The sequence below is a fragment of the Tamandua tetradactyla genome, chromosome 12, assembly GCF_023851605.1.
Source record: "Tamandua tetradactyla isolate mTamTet1 chromosome 12, mTamTet1.pri, whole genome shotgun sequence".
Taxonomy (NCBI): domain Eukaryota; kingdom Metazoa; phylum Chordata; class Mammalia; order Pilosa; family Myrmecophagidae; genus Tamandua; species Tamandua tetradactyla.
In genome coordinates this window covers 35,724,497-35,740,827 of record NC_135338.1, presented here as the reverse complement: position 1 = coordinate 35,740,827, position 16,331 = coordinate 35,724,497, and the positions used below count along the sequence as shown (strand labels likewise).

Genomic DNA, 16,331 nt, shown 5'->3' with positions numbered 1-16,331 from the left:
AAATAGTAAATTCTCAGGGACAGAAAGTAGATTAGAGATGACCAGAGGATGGAGGGAAGGAGTAGTTTCTGCTTGGTGGGTATAGAGTGCTTATAAATAAAAATTAATAATAATAATAATAAGTTGGCATTTTTATCCAAGGAAGAGAACACCCGTGTACTGACCAAAATCACCAGCTTGGCTCTTCTAATCTGTAGCTTAGTACTCACAACAGCTCAATCAGAGCGCTACTTTGATGCCCATTTTTACTGGTGAGGAAACTGAGGCACACAGAGGCTGATGCCCAGGGCACCTTGGGGATTAATAAGGGAGAATGGTCATTTTCTTTCTCTCTCTCAAGTTGGCCATCCCATTTCCTGCAGGGAGGGGATTTGGAGGCCATGCTGAATGCTGGGAGTGGGGGATGGGGGTGGGGGGCAACAGAAAGACAAGAGGGAGGGATAGGATCTGTGTGCCCCCAACCCACCCCTTATCTAATCCTAACCATTTCTTATATGTCACTCTGGCTTTGCTGTGGCCTCTTGCAAAATAACTTCAATATTCACAAAAGCATAGTCAAATACAAACAGTCAGAAGGGAGAAAATGTACCTAAACTAAAGCATCCAATTCCTTCTCTTGGCTTTAGAAGGCTCTGTAAGATTTGGCCCCTCTCTCACTCCCCCACTCCAGCCTCGACGTGTCTGATTTCCTCCACTTCTCAGTCCTTCTGCATAATTACCAGTTTCTGGAACTCAGTGTTCTCCCAGGTGTCCAGGCCTTGTTTCTGCTGAAAACAAGCCCACTTGCCTCCCTCCACTGCTTGTCTAGACTTTCTGAAATCTCCACATCCCGTGTGGGCTCCTCCTCAGTCCCACCTCTCCCGACCCCCATCACCTGAACTGCCCCCTGTCTGCCTCCTCCACCTGGCCTGGCTCCTCTCTGTACTCCAAGGGCTTGGCACACAGTAGGTGCTCCAGCCACAGCGAGGTAACCACGTCTGAGGGCTCACTATGAAGCAGCAACAGCCTGAATCTTTAATTTACCCAACAACCCTAGAGGTAAATATTTGTATCTCCATCTTATAGATGAGAAAGGTGAGGCAGACGCCAAGATGTGGTAGAGCAAAGACTCAAACTGAGCCAGGCTGGCTCCTAGGTCTCAGTTTTGAGCCACACTAGGGTGAGATTCTAAGGTCCGTCTCGGCCCCACATTGCCGGGATATCGGGATTCATGCTGCCTCGGGATGCCCCTCTCACAGTGCCGACGTTCCGTGTGTCCTGGTCCCAGCTGCACTGCCAGCCGGCCACGCCCTTGAAGGAGGTGGGCTACACGGGTTCCACAGGCTGGTGCTCACGGCCCAGGTCCAAATGGCTGTTGATTTGGCACCGGTGCTCCCCAGGAAAAGGGGACTAATAGCGAGAGCTCCAGCAACGTTCTTGGCCCTTTGGGATTGTGTGTGATGTGTGTGTGTGTGAGAGAGAGAGAGAGTGTGTGTGTTCTAATTTTATTTATTTTTGTTCCTTTCAATTTATTTTATGGTCTCAGAGGCTGGCTGCCAGCAAAGCCAGGCTGGTGGCCTTGCCTTGTAATTTCTGTAAGTGCTTCCTTGATAAAGTGATGAGATTAATTCATGAGGATTCCTTCAGTCTCTTGAGGGCAGTCTAGGAGAGCTCAAGAGTAGGTAGGGGAGAGGGTGGGCCCCTGTGGCACAAGCACAAACATACCACACCTACTGAAGTGTGCCAGGTGTGGGCTGGGCTCTCACCTGACATGGACATAGCCAACGGCTAGCTTAAGTTCAGGGTTCTAACTTGGAAGTGAATGCAGTACACGCACGTGCAGACTCCACTTTGGGCAAGTCATCTAAAGCTGCCGGCACCCAAGTTTCGGCATGAGCAATATGGGTGCATAAGGCTGTGCAGATTCAGTGAGAAAAAGCACATAACAGGCTTAGCGAAGCAATAAATCGAGGTTACAATGCTTATTTTTATATACAGGAAGGGTTTCCTGGGCTCACACACACACACACACCCACACACACACAGGAAAAGTGTGTGAGAGGAAACCGAGACAAAGCAGGAAGCAGAAGCAAGTCTCAAAAAGCAATTAATATTATACTATCAAATTGAGAAGAGAAAACACACATTCATGAAACAAGAACAGCATGCCATAAAAATTAAGTAGAATGGAACTCAGAAATTACAAATATGAGCACCATAAAAAAAAGTTTTAAAGAATGAGCTGGAGGAGAAATTGCTCTAGAATGGAACAAAAAGCCAAAGAAATAGACAATAAGCTAGAAAAGATATTTTAAAATTAGAAGATTGACCCAGGGAATGCAAAATGAAAACAATATGGGGAGCGAGGGTAGTTACGTGGTAGAATTCCTGCCTGACAAGTGGGAGGCCCGAGTTCGATTCCCAGCCCAGGTACTCCCCCAAAACAAACAAGCAAATGAACAAAAATTCAACAAACGGTGCTGCAATAACAGGATATTCACATGGAAAAAGAATTGAATGTGACCCTGTCACACAGCATACAAAAAAAGAAGAAGAAGAAGAAACCAACAGGAGTTTTTGAAAAAGAAAACCATGGAGAGGAAGTTATTACAAAGGGAAGAAGGAAGGGTGGAAAGAAAAGGGAGAGGAAAGAAATTAGAAAGGGGAGGAGAGAATGAAAGAGGGAAAGAAATAAGGAAGGAAAGAGGGAAGGAGGCAGGGAGGGAGGAGAGGAGGATTGAGAAAGGAAGGAATAAGGGGAGTAAGAGGAGAGAAGAAAATATCTCAGACCTAAAGAATACGGGGTTCCAGACCAAAGAGCCTGCTGAGATCCCAGAAGAATGAATGAAAACAAACAAACAAAAACAACAAAAACCCCAGACAAAATTATAGAGATGGAGAACAGATTAGTGGTTGCCGGGGGTTAAGGGATGGGAGGAGGGAGGTGGATGTGACTATAAAGAGTAATCCAAAGGGATCCCTTGTGACAGCTGCTCCATACTTTGCCTGCACTGATGCACACGTGAATCTACGCAGTGATAAAATTGCACAGAACCAATATGCCCAAATGAGTGCATGTAAAACTGGTGAAATCCAAGTAAGGTTGGTGAATTGCTGCATGTGGACTTCTGGTTGTGATACTGTTCTCTACACTTATGCAAGATGCTACCACTGGAGGAAACTGGGTAAAGGGCACGCAGGATCCCTCTGTACTCTTTCTCACAACTGCGTATGAATCTGCAACGATCTCAAAGCAAAAAGTTAAAAATAATAATAAATAAAAATGGAAAGACCCATGAGCCACACACTAGGTTTTTACATTGAAATTTCAATCAAGGAGGATAAAGATCCTAAAAAAATTCAGACCTAAAAATCGAACACATGTGCACACACATACTCGCTGCCCTCTTTTTCTACTTGGCACAGACATCAACTGACATATGAAATACTTCACTTATTTATCTTCTTTATTGCCTGCTTTACTCAGTACAGTTTCCTAAGCACCTAGAACAGTTTTTGAAAGAAGAGTGAGCCTTCAGTATATATTTTCTAAATGCATGAATCAAACTTCCCGTCAGCAGCACTGGCAACTAGAAGACATTGTAGCAACAGCACCCAAATTCTGGGAGAAAAATTATTTTCCACTAGAATTCTATACAAAATCAAGACATGAGTCTAACGTACATGGTTGAAGGGTTGAATAAAGACATTTCCACACATGCAATGTATCAACAATTTTAACTCTCCCGAACCTCTCCAGCATGCTGCTGGAGAATGTGACACCTCCTCCTATCCCCCCGAAAAAGACTAAACCAAAAGAGGAAGAGGTATAATCCATGAAACAGGAGATTCAACCCAGAAGAAAAATCAAGGACTTTTCAAGGAAGAATTGGCAATAGGGAAGCAGATTTAACCGAAAATTGTGATATAACTCTATTTTGGGGCAATGAGAAGAAGGGGTGTGTGTGTGTGTGTGTGTGTGTGTGTGTGTGTGTGTGTGTGTGTGGATGGATTGTGTAATTGGAGCTAATGCTTTTTCTTACATAATAGAAAGTCAAGAAAAATAATGCCCAAATTGCTAAGCCAATAAAATAGCTGTACATTAGGAATATATACATTTATATTAGAAATATATAATATAATACATATCTAAGAAGATATGTGCTAGAATTTTTTTCTAATGGTTAACCCTGGATCTTGGGGGGTGGGGGAGAGGAGAGAAAATGAGGGGGGCCGGGGTCTGTTATGTTTCATTATAATATTTATATTTTTATCATACTTTTTAAACCGTGTGTACACACTATTCTGGTAAGAGTTAAAGTTAACCTGAAATTTAAATTTCTGAAATTCTCCGGCTGTTCCCCATTGTGTGGAAAATGAAATCTAAACTCCACCGTAGAGCCTCCTAGTGAGCCCTTTATGATCTGACCACCTAGTAACCCCTGGTGTGCAGGTTCCAGTGAAGCAGAACCACTAGCAGTGGTGCACAGATCGCGTGGAGCTTACGGGCTCTCTCACACCTCCCTCTGCCCAACGCTCCCAATTCATCTCCCTCCAGCCTCAGCTCTCAGGTGGTCTTCTTAGTGCCACCTTTGTCCCTTCTGCGCCAGGCACGCTCACAGGCTCCTTCCCCTTTGCTCCTCCACCCCTCCCCACACGCACATTAAAGCATAACCTCAGGGTTCCATCATCAGGATTTTGCAGGTAGTTTTCTCTGTGTCCCTCTTGGGGATAGATTGCTATGTCTTTCCTTCTTGTGTCTCAAACCTAGTGGCTGGCGCATGATTAGATATCTGTTGAACGGATCAAAGGGAATGAATTGAAAGCAAGAACTCTGACCCAGAGAGTCCTGGAATTCCAGGTGACCTCTCAGTTATCGAATGCGGTGGCCTCCACTTGGTCCTTTTCCTCCTGGTCATTCCTGAAGCAGCAGACACCCATCACCACCTCTTCAAACTGACTCCTCTGTCATTTCATCTCCCGTCTCTCTGAAGGGGCTCTTGCAATATCGCTGACCCCTTCTGTATTTCATTGAATCTAAGCTACTTCCAAGAAAGAAAATTTAAAAAGCTGCAAATTAAACTATGTCTGTGCTTCCTGGCCACTGGCATTTCCATATACTCTTATTAAAGAGCCCTTTTAGGTCTATTTAGATGTAGATTTGATCATTTAGCATTCTTGTGCATATATGAAAGAAAAGAAACACTATTAGAAAAATAAATTGGTTAAAGTATTGCTAAAACTTCTCAGTGGGAGTCTGAAATTCCTGAACCATTTTTTGTTCAGTCAACGTTTTCCCGTTTTTCTGTGGTGCCTTCTTCTCTGCTAACAAGGGAGTTGATGATGCTACATTTTTAAGAGGATGTGTCATTATTGTTTCCAGGATTTTCTTCCAGGTCACTGACCCCCGTGCTGCAAGTTTGAGTATGTGTGAGGACAATGACAGCCACTGCCCAGCTAACAGACAGGGCGACACACCGCCCAGTTCAGAGATGCTGAAGTGAGGGCAAAGTTGCCTCTTAGAACTGATGAAATCTGGAGTTCCTCATATTCCCCTTCCTTTCACCAGGACTTCTCCTTCCCTGTCCCCTGGTCCCCTCTCTTCTGAAGAGCTTTTCCTGGAACAGCATCCTCAGACTGTCAAACTTGAGCATGCATGGAGCTTACTTGGGGGGTTATTCAAACAGACTGCCGGCCCTGTCCTGACAGGCCCTAAATCTGCATTTTTAACACACATGCTCCTGGGTGAAGCCTATGCTGCTGGTCCTAGGACCACACTTTGAGAACCACTGCCCTAAAAGATCTCATTAGATCCCAAACCCCACTCAGATTCCATTCCTGGGCTCTAGACCCCAATTTCCAGCTCATGATGTCTGAAGTTGTACTCGCTATCCCAACCCACCCTCCTGTCCCCTACTCTTCTACCCCTGGCAAAATGCTTCCTTCTGGGTTTTTTGGCCCTGGTGGCCTCACCAACTCCTCAGAGTCCTCCTTCCCTCTCCACAATCCAATCGCTATCTTTCAATACTGAATCCATTTTCAAAACTTTCTCCAGCCCAACCTCTGCTTTTAACCATTCTGTCACTCTCCTAGTTTGGATCCCCTTAGCTTTGTTGACTTGGAGCTCTCCACCTCTTAACTGGTCTCCTAGACTCCTGCCTTCCAGATCATCTTCCTTATCTTTGCCAGAATTATCTTGCTAAAAGGAGATCTGATTAATTCCCTGTTCAAAAATCTTCACCTAAGAATATCTATTTCATGGTCATCCAATGCCAGGTACTAAGCTAAACGCTTTATGTGCACTGTTTCATTTAATTCTTGCAATAACACTCTAGGGCAGAAACTAATTTTTAACCCCACTTTACTGATAAGGATATTAAGGCTCAGAAAAAGCAGGCAACCTGCCCAAGACCATGCAGCTAAGAAATTAAAATTGGGCTTTTAAGTCAAGTTAAACAGCCCCCAAATCTTAAATATTACTCCTTGCTTTCTTGTAACACAACCTCAGAAGCCGTTTATAACCTAGCCTCTCACTGCTTTTCCAGCCTAAAACTGCCACTGAGCCCCCTAATATCCCAAGCTGAGGAGAGTCATCCCCACGGGGCTCCTACTTGCACTGTTTTAACTCGCAAATTCGTTCACTTCCAGCTCCTGCTGCAATGCCTCTAGCCCTGGGCAGCCCTCCTGCCCTCCAGAGCATACATGTCCCCTCAGCCCTCATTCTGCCTTGTTGTGTGTCCTTAGCAAATTTGCCCCCAGACTGTACGTGCCCCTAAAAGAGAGGAACTGTGATTTGTTCTTTCTTTCATTCCCCGCGAGCCCTACAGATAGCAAACTTGTGTGGCTTTAATCGACTGTTTTTGTATAGACAACTGAGGCCAGGGGACCTAAGCGCCTGCCCAAGGTCAGCAGGCTGGTGAGGGACAAGTCTGGACCGGCACCGGACTCGACTCCCACCCATTCCTTTGTCTGTGCTCGGCAGCCTTACCTCCCCCAGGATCTGCAGTGTTCTCCATGACAAAAAGCCTGGAGGCAGTCCCAGGCACGGGTAACCCATCAATCATGCCCTGCCCCTCTCCTCCGGGAGTTTCCTCCAAGCCTGTACCTGGGTGAAGGAGGAAAACACATGGTGCCAGGGCTGCCTTCTCGCCTGCTTCTCCTTGTCTGTAAGTCACAGACCCAAGAGCTACCCCATGCACCAGGAAGGCTGCTTTACAGCCAGCATAGCCTCTGGCCACCCTTCACCTTTTGTGGTTTCTCTGCCAAGGGCTTCCATTCCACCCAGAAGACCCTAGTGCTGCCCTCGCTGGGGCCCTGAGGCTGTGCCTCTCCGGCCCCATCTCCCTCCACTTGGCCTTCACTCACCAGCAGGACCTGGTCCTGGAACACACACAGTTTTCTCTGCCTGGAAGGCCATTCCCAGGATTCTTTCATGTCCCTTGACTTCCATCAGAAGTCCCCCTTTCATCCCAGCGGTCCCTAACCACTCCATCTAAATGAGACCCCTCTCTCCATCATGGAGGACCTTCGTGTTTTTTATCCTTCCTCGCACGTATCACAATCTATCCTTAGGTCTCCTTATTTCTGATCTTTGTTATTGTCTGGCTTCCCCCACTAGATGCGAGCCTCCCCAGGGTAGGAGCCATTTCTCTAGCTCCTACTTCTGAGTGCCAATAGTTAGTACTCGATGAATATTCACCAAAGACCTGAACAAGTCCTTCCTAAGCTTAACTGTAACGCAGGGGTCTTCCCCAAATGGTGTCCTTTAGAAAGGAGGGAGCTGCTCACTATTGGAGTCTTGATCAGGTCTCATCAGGAGTGCTCTGTCACTCACTCTAAGTTGAATATAAAATACCATTTGGGAAGACACATGGTCCCCAGGAAACCTCAGTCAGGGCGAGTCAACAAAGGGGGCAAACAAATGTAATACAAATCCTGGTATTCCCGGGACTAGGACTCACAGTTACAAACGCTGATGTCAAAAGCAACAGAGTAATTGATATGCTGAGGGAGCCGGGAGTGTAAATCGACAGCAAGTATAAAAAGAACTGTTCTAGAGATCCAGGAAGTATTTTTGTCATTTGAAGTAAAATTTCTAAGGATAGTAACACATACCTACTCCTAAAGTGCTGCATCTCACTTCACTAGATGGAAGTGAAGGTGGCATGCTGAGACACTGAGGGAAATGACTTGAAAAGTGGTTCTTAAGAAAGCAAAGACGCTTTTATCAAAGATGCATATGAACAAATGGATAAACCTTGCTTCATAAAATAGCATTCAAAAAGTAATAGTTCTACATAATTTTGATTTAAAATATCCAAGTACAACTAAAGTTAATATATTATTTTAAGTGGACTTTCCACTGCTTCATCCGGCTCCCTAAAAGATCACATATGCAAATTGGCCAAACACCTTTGGCTTGTCTTTGTTAGGAAATGGGGTTCACTTTGTTTAGGGATCACCTTGTATTCAGACATATTGAGAACCTCCTAGGTGCCAGATACTGTGTGAGGATGTCGGATTCAGAGAAAGGTAAATGTAATCTTGTCCCTCATGGAGTTTATAATCTTCTCGGGGAAGTCAGACAAGTAACAGGTCATAACAACGTAGTGTGACGAGTGTTGTGCTGGAGTAGTGCAAGGTTCTAGGAGGGGCATCTCCCTATAGCAAATTACAGGTGTAAATCAGAGGAGGCGTCCTGGAGGAAGTGTCATCTTGTTTAAGCCCAGGGGCTAGGAGAGAGGAGAGGGAAGAGCATGTGCAAAGTCATGAGAATGAAAGTGTAAGACAAGTTCTGGAAGTGGAAAATAGAGCAGTCAGCCTAGGCTCGCCTAATGGAGACTGGATTTTTTTATACACAAGAGTTCTCGGGCAGCACTAAAGGAACAAGACTGGGAAGAGGTGAGCCTGGCAGCAGGAGACCAGTTAGGAAGCTGGTGTTGTAAAGTGATCAGTGGCCTGGACTAAAGCAGGGAGAATAGGCAGTAGCAGCAGATTAAGAAGCATGGAAGAGGCAGAATGAACAGGACTGTGGCTGCTGGGATGCTGGTTTGGGGTAGAGGGTGGCTTCAGGGGCAGGAAGTAAAAGTCAGAGAAGATTGGGTTTTCTGGTTTGGGTGTTGCAGGCTTCTACAGGCACCAAAACTAAGAGCACAGGAGAAATGTTTAATGGAAATGACATGGCTTCTGAATAGGACTTCCATTGTACAGGACTTCTGGACTTCTGGGAGCTTCCAGGCCATCCAAGTGGCAATGTTTAATTAGGTGCTTAAGGAAGTAGAGCTGGGGAAGAGGTCAGGGATACAAGCTATGGACTTAGGATTCACCCTCACTTCAAAGGCAACTGGAGAAAGGCAAGAGATACACGAGAAGAAAGACAGTGGACACAAAAAGCTGGTCAAGAACTGAAAGGAGGAAGAGAAGAGGCTGCTGGAAGCTAAAGGTTGAGGGGATTTTTTTTAAGGTTGGAGATGGTGGAGATAGTGGAGGTATTTAAATTATTTAAATGCTGGTAGAAGGGAAAACACTTGTAGCTAGTGAGAAGGGGAAGATAAAACAGAGGAGATAATCAGTAAGAGTCGCTTGAGAAGATGGGAGAAATGGAATTCAAAGCATGAGAAGAGCTGAGGCTGAGGTAGGAGACATCTCTTCCAACACTGAATGGGCAGCAATAAATATTTGTGGAATAGATGAATGAGAGAGTCCACAGATATGGGAAAACCTGCGTAGGTTAGGCAATAATGAGCTGAGGGCTCTCATCTGAGGACTTCGAATGAACCAGGAGGCAAGTTCATTTTTGAGAAAGAGAGGTAGGGTGGAAGGGTCGAGATTTGGGGGCATAGCTTGGAAAAGGCCCTAGGATACTTCCCCGAATCTATTTGGTAAATATCACAATCCAGAATCTGGCAGTCAGCCCTAAGATCCAAAAGCCTGACTTTGTAAACCACAGAAAGGGGCAGACTCACATTGCACAAATTCAAGGTCCTGATGTATAAACCCAGAGATGCTAGTGCAGTCAAGTACAAGGGGAAATTGATCTGCCACTCAAGGTCTGCCTAGCCAGCAAGCTCTCTCCTTACAGCAGACCTACCAGGGAAACCAGATCAAAAGCAGAAAATTGTTAATCAGATAAATTGAATGCTTTATTATATAAAGAAAGATTCCTTTTTCCTATGGGTGGGGCCTTTGCCAAAGTTTGCCTTCTCTTCCCATGCCTCCAAGGCTGACCAATCCTAGCTTTTTTTTTTCTTTTGGTATGCAAGTAAATTCAATCAGATTGAGGGCTAGTTCCTTTGCCAGGGAGACATTCTACCCTCCAGGAAGGTGCCTTATCTATTTCTGAATTCATCTATTCTGCTAGACCATTGCCACATACCCTCGGCACTAGTAACAACTCCCTTTCACACGACAGGATTGGACAAAGTTGTAATAAATGCTTACAATACATGATTAGGGTTGATTATAAGTCCTATGAGGGCAGAGGGAATGCATCTGCCTTGTTCAATGCCCAGTGCAGAGGTTGGCAAACTTTTTCTGTAAAGGGCCAAATAGTAAATATTTTAGGCTTTGCAAGCCAGCTGGTGTCTGTTGCAATGTGCATGCACAGGTGTGGCTGTGTTCCAAGCAAACCTGATTTGCCCCCAAGCTGTAGTTTGCTCACCCCCAAAGGCTTTCAGCTTCTTGAGGGCAGGTACCACTTCCCCCTCTCTCCTGCTTCCTCCCAGTACCTCAGTGCGAGCAGCAGTTCCATAAATGCTCAACTCAGTTCTTAGCTTGTCTCTGGGGTTGTCCATAGGCATTTTCCCCCCTTAGTCTTACATGCCCTATTGCTCCAAATTTGCTAAATGATCACGTCCAGAAACAACAAAAACGAAATATTTGTTAGAACAAAACCAAGGGGTTAATAATCCATTGGCTTTAGAGTTTACTTTTCCCTGTTGAGATATAAACCCTCTCTATTATAAACATGAAACTGCTCCGGCAAGTCAGGGAAGAAGAGATAGGAGTTCGGTTCTGACTACACTGCATGCTGTTGTCCTCTTCTGAATTCTGCGAAGAGATCATTATCCCATTCATGGTAGCAAATAATTAAGACTATTTACAGATCCTCCCTGTGGACTTACTGAGAACATTCGCAGCACCTGGGCCTTTGCTGAGGGTGCAGTAGATTTTCTGAGTCCACATAAGCCTCTGCTTTTAGAAAGTTTCATCCTGAACTCTCCATCCCACTTTACAACAATATGGAGAGTATAAAATGAGATTCTCTTCTATAAAGCACTTTTTTAAAAACATTTGACCTCAAAGACTCTAAAACAATAGTAACTTCCCCAAAACCACGTCCCAATTTGGGAAGAAAAACATTGCTATTCCAGTAACCTAAACTAGTTTGAACGTTTCATGTTTATTAATAAAATAGTCAATGATTTGTATGAAAAATACTGAACTGGAGATTCTCAACCCTGACTGAGGCAAGAGACTTAGAATAACCATGCAGTTCTTTTCAGTTTAGCTATCCAGGGCCACACCCAGACTCAGGAGGTATGGAGCTGGCAACACCGGGATGTATTCATTTTTATGTCCTAGAGGCTAGTACAGTATCTGATACAGAAGTTGCTCAATAAATATTTGCTGGAAGGCATTGGTAACATGGCTTTTTCTGGGAAAGGTACAGGGAACCAGGGCCTGGAGTTCTAGGAAATTTTAGTTTTTACTCTTTATTGTTTTGCACTTCTGAGTTTTTACCATGTGTCCTAAAAAAAAAAGGAGTTCATTTTTTAAAATAAATACTGTTTATAACGAAAATGGCTAAAATACTTTAAACCCTGTTAGGTCAAAATGATAATTACACTGTTTTCTTTAAACATATGTAGATTACAAAAGTCTGCCCTGAGACATAAAACAAAGTATATGTCTCTTGTTTTAATAATAATATTTGCCTTAAGTAATATTGTATAAGTGAAAATAATAACTGCAAACATTTATTTAGTATATACCAGGTGCAAGACAATATCCTAAGTCCTTTATATATATTAACAGCCCTATGATATATCATCCCACCTTACAGTCGAGAAACAAGCACAGAGGGAAACTGAGGCAGCACGCCCAAGGCCATTCAGCCATATGGTAACGGATGGAGCTGTCTGACCCAGGAGCCCAGATGTCCGGTCACTACACCACACCACCTTGATTAATAAGCAGAATTAGACACATATCCAATCTTAATACCTTCAACTAGTTTAATAAATAGATTATCATCTGAAGAGGTTTACACAAATAAACACTTGTCAAATGAATCATCCCAGGGAAGCTTAGCATGCCTCTTCTAAAGGGAAGGTGGGGGGAGAGAAAAGTGGGGCCACTCTCTGTACAGCCAGGCAGGGCCCTGACCTTAATGGAATCTGGACAGGGCAGTGCAGGGACCTCCTGGGTTTTCTCCAGACTGGTTTGCAGTTTCCGTCCCAGTGGGATGGGAGCAGCTCAGCTTATCTACCTGCATGACTAGAAATTCGTCTGCCTTATCACCAGCACCCAGAACAGTGCCTGTGCTGGCTAGTGCTCCAGAAACACTTCACTGCATGGAGCAAGTGCACTGCCCTTTCCCAGCTGCAGCAAGGGTCGCGGCAGCTGCCCTCGCGTCTTCTCTCCCCAAGCCCTGCACTTGATGCCAGGCCTGGGAGGTCCGACCTGTTATTATCCCCAGTGATCCCAGAGAGGACCTTTCAGGGGCACTCACCAGGGTCCTTTTGTGTCTTTATTAGGATGATTCACTCTAGTACCCGCTGAGGGAGACAGCCACCCACCTACAGTCGGATCCTACCCAGCCGATAAGCAAATGCACTGAAAAGGTCTAGAAGATAAGCCATACCCCAGGGACAGAGGGTGAGTGTTCCAGGGAAACTTTCCCTTTTTCTGTCTGACTGACTCTTTTACAGTGAGAACATACTCACCTTTAACTCATGTAATTAGAAAAAGAAGCAAATAAAGGATCTTTTGATTTTCAACAGGTCTGGTATCCCCGGTCAAACGACATTCTCCCCCACATTCCCCACCAAAAAATACATAGATAAGCGTATTAACGGATGCACATTTGACAGTGTTCTCCATGCCAGTGAGAGGTACATGCATGGTGACACGTGCACGTGGATTTTATTGGGCTGATATGCAGGCCTGGGTGCAGGGGGTTTTCTGGGGTGCCATGTGGGGTGCATGTCTGTGTCCACAAGTCTTGCAGTTAAGAATCCTTGTCCAGAATCCCAGAACGAGAGACTCTGAGAGACAACAAAGGAGCCTCCAGAACCCCTGCCCCATCATCATCGCCCAGACCTGGCAGCTTATGGGTTTCCTGTTAGACCGCCCGAGCCTGGCGCCCCACCCACAGCCTGGCACCCAGGCTGGGCCCCAAACGCCACGCACCTTGGATGGTCCTTTTGAAGAAGGCTTTGCAGGCCTCGCAGGAGGCCACGCCGTAGTGGTAGCCAGAGGCAATGTCCCCGCACACGAGGCACAGGCGCTTGGGGATGGCATTGAGCATGTACTCGCACTTGATGGCCGAGTCCTCCATGATGCTGCCCGCGCAGTCCTCGTAGCTCTTGCGGCAGGGGGTGCCTCCCAGACCAGCGCCTGCAAACATGGGCGGCGAGTCCAGGCCATTGGCATGGGCGCCTAGCGCCAAGCCAAAGCCACCGCTGGCGTCGGACGAGCCGCTGGGGCTGTGGTGGCTGAGGGCGTCGATCCCCGAGGACGGGCTGGACGGCTCCGTCTTGATGAAGGAGCCGCAGCTGGAGCCCAGGTGCCGGTCGTCTGCGGACATCCTGTTCAGCAGCCTGTGGACAGACAGCGTGGCCGTCAGAGGGGAGGAGGGGCGGGGGTGGGGCTCCGGCACCAAAGGGATGGGGCGGGGTGGCGGGGCGGGGTGGCTGGGTGGGGCTCCGCATTAAGGCCTCGGTGAGATAAAGTGATGGCCCAGAAGGTCACCTGGTCACAGAACAGCCCAGCCCAGAGCAGGTTTCTGGCATTACCCCCAGAACCTTCTGAGTCATCAAAGAAACTATGTTTGATCAATACACTTCAGTTTAGGTACCCTGGAGTTTGGCAAATGTCCAAGCTCTGGTTGACTTTAGGGACACCAGCCAAAACCCTTAAATAGTTGGCCAACCTTCTTAATACACAGTGGCTACAACTTAGCACTTCTGTTGTGTCAAGTCCTGGACCACAGTGACCTGACAGACCATTTCATCCATGATGGTGTCTCCCCCGGGGCATCACGTAAGCCTGAGCTTGGAGCTTTACCACCCGTCCCTCCCTGCATCCCACTATCACCAAGACTGGGACCAGGAGAGTCAAGCAAGGGCGTGGCCAAGGCTGCAGCCATGTCCTCTGGCCCAGGCTTGGAAACAGAAGCATATGTTTAGCATAACTCCCGGCCCACCCTCTCACTGCCCTTCCTAGCCCCTGCGTGGGCCATCCTCTGCCCAGCCCCCAAGAGACTGTGCCTGCACCCAGCAGCATCAGGGGACACCTCAGTCCCCACCCAGTGCATTCCCCAAAAAGTTTCTTAGCTTCTCTGAGCCAGACTGCCTCATCTAAAAAGTGGAGGGAGCCCTGCCAGTCGGATTACTGGGAGGGGGAACTGAACATTTCCTGTAAGCAACAACCTCCCAGAGTCATGCCCAGTGGGAGAGCAGGCAGGTAAGATGTGACCCTCCCATATACCAGTTCCTGGGAAGAAAGGACAGGCCTTCAACCCCTTGTCAGCATGAAAAACAGATGAGCTGGTGGCAGCCCGATTAAGGTTTGTGTTCTGGGGGGGGAGCCCAGTCCACACTAGGGACTCTAGGACTGGTCAGGATTGAGATCTGGAGTCAGAAGACCAGGTTTGGGTCCATCTGTCCCTGTTCTGGATTTGTGACCTTGGTTGCTTCACTCTGTGAGCCTCCACTGAAGGGGTAGAGATGAGGATAATGGCTATGTCTGAGGAGCAGGTAAAAGGAAAGGGAAAATTCACAGAGAACTGCAAAGGACCGAAGAGGTAAGGAGAACAGCCCTACTAATGGAAAGATGGCTCACGGCTGGGAGGAAAGGTCTCAGGGCTAGGGGGTCCGTCGGGGAGGGGGTAGCAGCACTGCTTGTCAGCTGCCGTCACCACCAGTCACCACCCGGGGAAGGAGCCACATCATCACTCCCCCAAATCCCACTTCCACATCAGCCAGACACCCATTCCACAAAATGTATCTGCAGAGCCTTATGATGGGGAGGGGCCTTCAACATTCCTGGTTCCACCAACAATTTCTCCCAAAGGGTCATCCTTAAGCTAGACCAGTGACAGGGAACTGCTGGCCCTGTAGACAGCTCTACTCAGAAAGTGCTTTCCTGTGGTTCTCTTCCCCTGAAGCGCTCACCCATTGCTCCAGGTTCTGTCCTCTGGGACCACCCAGAACGTCTGTGCACCCTTCTTCCCCATTCAGCCCTTCAAATATTTTATTCATTCACTGAACAGAATCATTTATGGGACACAGACTCTGTGCTGGATGCTGCAGGTACAAGGATGTAAAATGCATATGAGGCTCCTACTCTCGAGATGCTTCTAATCTACTAGAATGTGGTGTTTGAAGATGGAGGCCATTACCCTCCCAGTCTCTTCTCTTCCAAACTGAATGGTCCTGCATTGGGAGACACCTCTCCAACAAGCCCCAACCCTCCCTCGCATTGCCAGAGGGACACTACCCAGGGTCCTCCACTTGAGGGTCTGCCTGAGCACTCTGGCCGGCACCCTGTCATCCACCGGCTCCTCTCCTCAAACAACCAGCGGGTCCCTACTTTGTCCTCGGGAAATGCCAGTGCTCTGCTAACAGCCTTCCAGAATGTACTCCAGAGGCAAACTTAGAGCAAGCTCGTGTGCCTCTTTGCATTATCTCCCCGAATGCCCTTCCACATACCCGGCAGGCAGAGGAGAGCTGGCCAGATGCTCTTTCATTTTGGATCCCCCGCCCCCCCAACCCCCCACCCCCACCCGCTTGCAGTGATAGGCTCTACTGGTCGCAGGAACTGCCCAGGCCTGCTGTGCTGAGCCCGTGGGTGAGAGGCTCCCAGACCCCAGGCCCTCCACTCTGCCCCTTGCCAGAGACCCCGGGGCTGAGAAGCAAACTTGATCCTGCTTTTCAGGAGCCTGCTACTAATTCCGGGCCTGAGTCCCAGATGAGGAGGGCTTAACGATTTCATCCCTTCAGCCTCGTCATTTCTGCGCCACCTTTGTGACTCCCATTTTGGTCCCATGGGAATGTCTTTTCCTGTACTGAGATTTCTAGAATTTCTGGCAGTGTTAAGAGCTGCATGGGGGTGGGAGGTGGGGGGTG

At 47.2% G+C, this 16,331-nt stretch overlaps 1 protein-coding gene across 2 annotated transcripts in view; it reads right to left on the bottom strand.

Moving 5' to 3' along the window:
• ESRRB (estrogen related receptor beta) overlaps positions 1 to 16,331 on the bottom strand; it is a 182,632-nt gene that overhangs the window by 51,203 nt on the left and 115,098 nt on the right. For both annotated transcript variants that reach the window (XM_077123144.1, XM_077123143.1), the window contains exon 2: positions 13,393 to 13,802. In XM_077123144.1, the coding sequence (XP_076979259.1) occupies positions 13,393 to 13,802 (410 nt within the window). The remainder of the gene's footprint in view (positions 1 to 13,392; positions 13,803 to 16,331) is intronic.